General features: G+C 39.7%; 1 protein-coding gene across 1 annotated transcript; it reads left to right on the forward strand.

Moving 5' to 3' along the window:
* The first annotated feature begins 273 nt into the window (after positions 1-273).
* Positions 274-2,085, forward strand: LOC311063232 (C-C motif chemokine 7-like). The gene is made up of 3 exons (XM_084082520.1): positions 274-450; positions 600-717; positions 1,714-2,085. Exons 1-3 carry the CDS (start codon positions 357-359, stop codon positions 1,835-1,837), a joined length of 336 nt encoding a protein of 111 aa, XP_083938646.1. The 5' UTR covers positions 274-356; the 3' UTR covers positions 1,838-2,085.
* The last annotated feature ends 308 nt before the right edge of the window (positions 2,086-2,393 follow it).

The raw sequence follows: 2,393 nt of genomic DNA on the forward strand, positions 1-2,393 counted from the left end.
ATAACCTACCTGACCTGGCGGAGACCTGTGCCCCGATGAGCACTTTTTTTCTAGTTGTCTTATGTTTTACTTTTTAGTTTCTTGAATGGCCATGTCCACATTTAGTGCTCTAACAGCGGGCCGTAAAAAAAAGCCTAGAGCCCGTGGCTATCTCAGGCGTTACCGTCACGCATCATAAACATTTCCTGCTCTCTAAACGTTGACCACAGTCACCCCCACCCCCCCCACCAGCCCCACCCACACACTATAATATGTGCCAAAAAGACAGCCAGATAGACGGAGTCAGAGACAGAAACACAGAGAGAGACAAAGAGAACAGATTGAAAAACTTCAACCATACAATAATCATAACCATAATGATGATGCCTATGAGGATGAAGAAGATACCAGTTATTCTAGTGGTCTGCATGCTGCTGCTCTCAACTCTGGATGTCCTGGCACAACGACCGAGTAAGTGTATTGGTTTAGTGTGGTTTTAATCCTGACGGAGGCAATTGTTTATAACGTTCAAAGTATTTGTGTTCTTATCTGTTTTTCTTATTTCTTATTATCGCCTGTGTGTGTTTGTGTCTCTTTCTCACTCTGCCTTGCTCTCCCAGACAGCTTTCACATAACTGAGTGCTGCTTTAAGTATTACACCAAACAGCTGCCTAAGAACAACGTGGTGAAATTCCACCGCACCGTGACTGGACCCCACTGTGCTAAGGCTGGTGTTGTGTGAGTATTATGTTATACTTACAATTGTATGTACATATATCATAAAAACTACACACACACACACGCACACGCACACACACACGCACACACATACTACTATGAGCATGCAGAGTAGCGGGTAAACACAGATTCTTAACTTGTGGATTTTTCATTTGTGGGAGAAAACTTGCAAGCTAAGAATGTAGCCTCTGTTTTAATGTGTCACATAATGCATAGTGGATAAGTGGATGAAGGGCCATATAGAGAGAGATGCCTATTTATTTAATAATGTTTATATTGTGGCTAAACTATTTGCTCATAATAGAACACATTTATGAATTCCATGATGTTGCAGTACCATCATTGGACTCTTACCCCACAACACATTAGTATGCATTTCTTCTGCTACTTACAAAGGGAGTTAAATGCTAATAGTGGATTATAATGTAACAAGGAGGCTACAATAACATAGAGTTCTGGTTCTCCCTTTCCACTGTCTTCTGCTCACTTTATTTGTGTTTTACTTTGTATCATCCTAATAGAGGTCCACCGTTTTGTGTTAAAGGTAGTGCAAGTGAAATATTTTGGTTTAGAAAAGGTTAAAACGTTAAATTGCTATATTCTGATAGTAATCATTGCTTTAAAGTGTTTGTTCAGTCACAGGGGTCTTTCCGTCTCTCTTTAATGAACAGAAAATATATGGGTTGCTAATTCCAGCCAATCAGGAGAGAGGCCACATTTTTTAGCTTTAGTTTTATAGTTTTCCGATTGTGTCTGCTCATTTTGTGCATGCGTGCGTGCGTGCTTGAGTGTGTGTGTGTGTGTGTGTGTGTGTGTGTGTGTGTGTGTGTGTGTGTGTGTGTGTGTGTGTGTGTGTGTGTGTGTGTGTGTGTGTGTGTGTGTGTGTGTGTGTGTGTGTGTGTGTGAGAATCTTAGCAACTAAGTAGGCCTATGAATGCAAAGTAAAATGAAACACCTTAATGATGGAAATCTTCTCTTTATGTCTGTCTGTTCTAGGTTCAAAATGAAGAATGGTGCCAAGCTCTGTGTTGACCCAACTAAAAAATGGGTCCAGAATACCATCAACCACGTGAAGACCACAACACAGGACAAACAAGCCAAGATGAGGGTTCGGGGTTGAGCTGTCTATTAGACAACCAGTCGGTTTAGCTATGCTTTGACATGAACACCAATCTTTACTTCATGACAAACGGACGAGGTCACCCCGTTAACTACTCTCTTATCCTGACAATTATGTTATTTCAACTGTTAGAAATCAGTGGTATCCTATTTTCAATAAATTGTTTTCATTCATTGGTGCAGATTTTGAATGAGGATGAGATGTTTTCTGATGCAATAAAACAAATGTAATAAATTCTTATTTCCTAATTAATACTTTGGTCGTGTTTGCATACCCTCCAAAATAATCATATTTGAACTGGCAAGCACTTTTGACTCGGTTCCACAGACACATATTGTGAAAATAGCTACAACTACAAGCACACACACACCTCACGTTGTGTGCTTGTAGATAGGCTATTCTCACAATGTTTGCCTCTTTCTTTTGTAATATTTGACAATTTGGCCAGTTTGGTATTAAAAAGTCCTTAAATTCTAACTTTAGAAATGTGCAGATACGCTGTATACACTTATACTGAATGTGTTTGTTTACTGTTGAGCGAGAAAAACAATGCTGG

The sequence above is a fragment of the Gymnoscopelus microlampas genome (assembly GCF_963454915.1).
Source record: "Gymnoscopelus microlampas genome assembly, chromosome: 16".
Lineage (NCBI taxonomy): Eukaryota > Metazoa > Chordata > Actinopteri > Myctophiformes > Myctophidae > Gymnoscopelus > Gymnoscopelus microlampas.

What these genes read in the sequence shown, in the direction of transcription:
- LOC311063232 (XM_084082520.1), top strand. Translation starts at nt 357, where the DNA reads ATGATGATGCCTATGAGGATGAAGAAGATACCAGTTATTCTAGTGGTC. An exon ending in TGTCCTGGCACAACGACCGA is followed by an intron (nt 451 to 599) that starts GTAAGTGTATTG and finishes TTGCTCTCCCAG; the next exon opens with ACAGCTTTCACATAACTGAG. An exon ending in TGTGCTAAGGCTGGTGTTGT is followed by an intron (nt 718 to 1,713) that starts GTGAGTATTATG and finishes TGTCTGTTCTAG; the next exon opens with GTTCAAAATGAAGAATGGTG.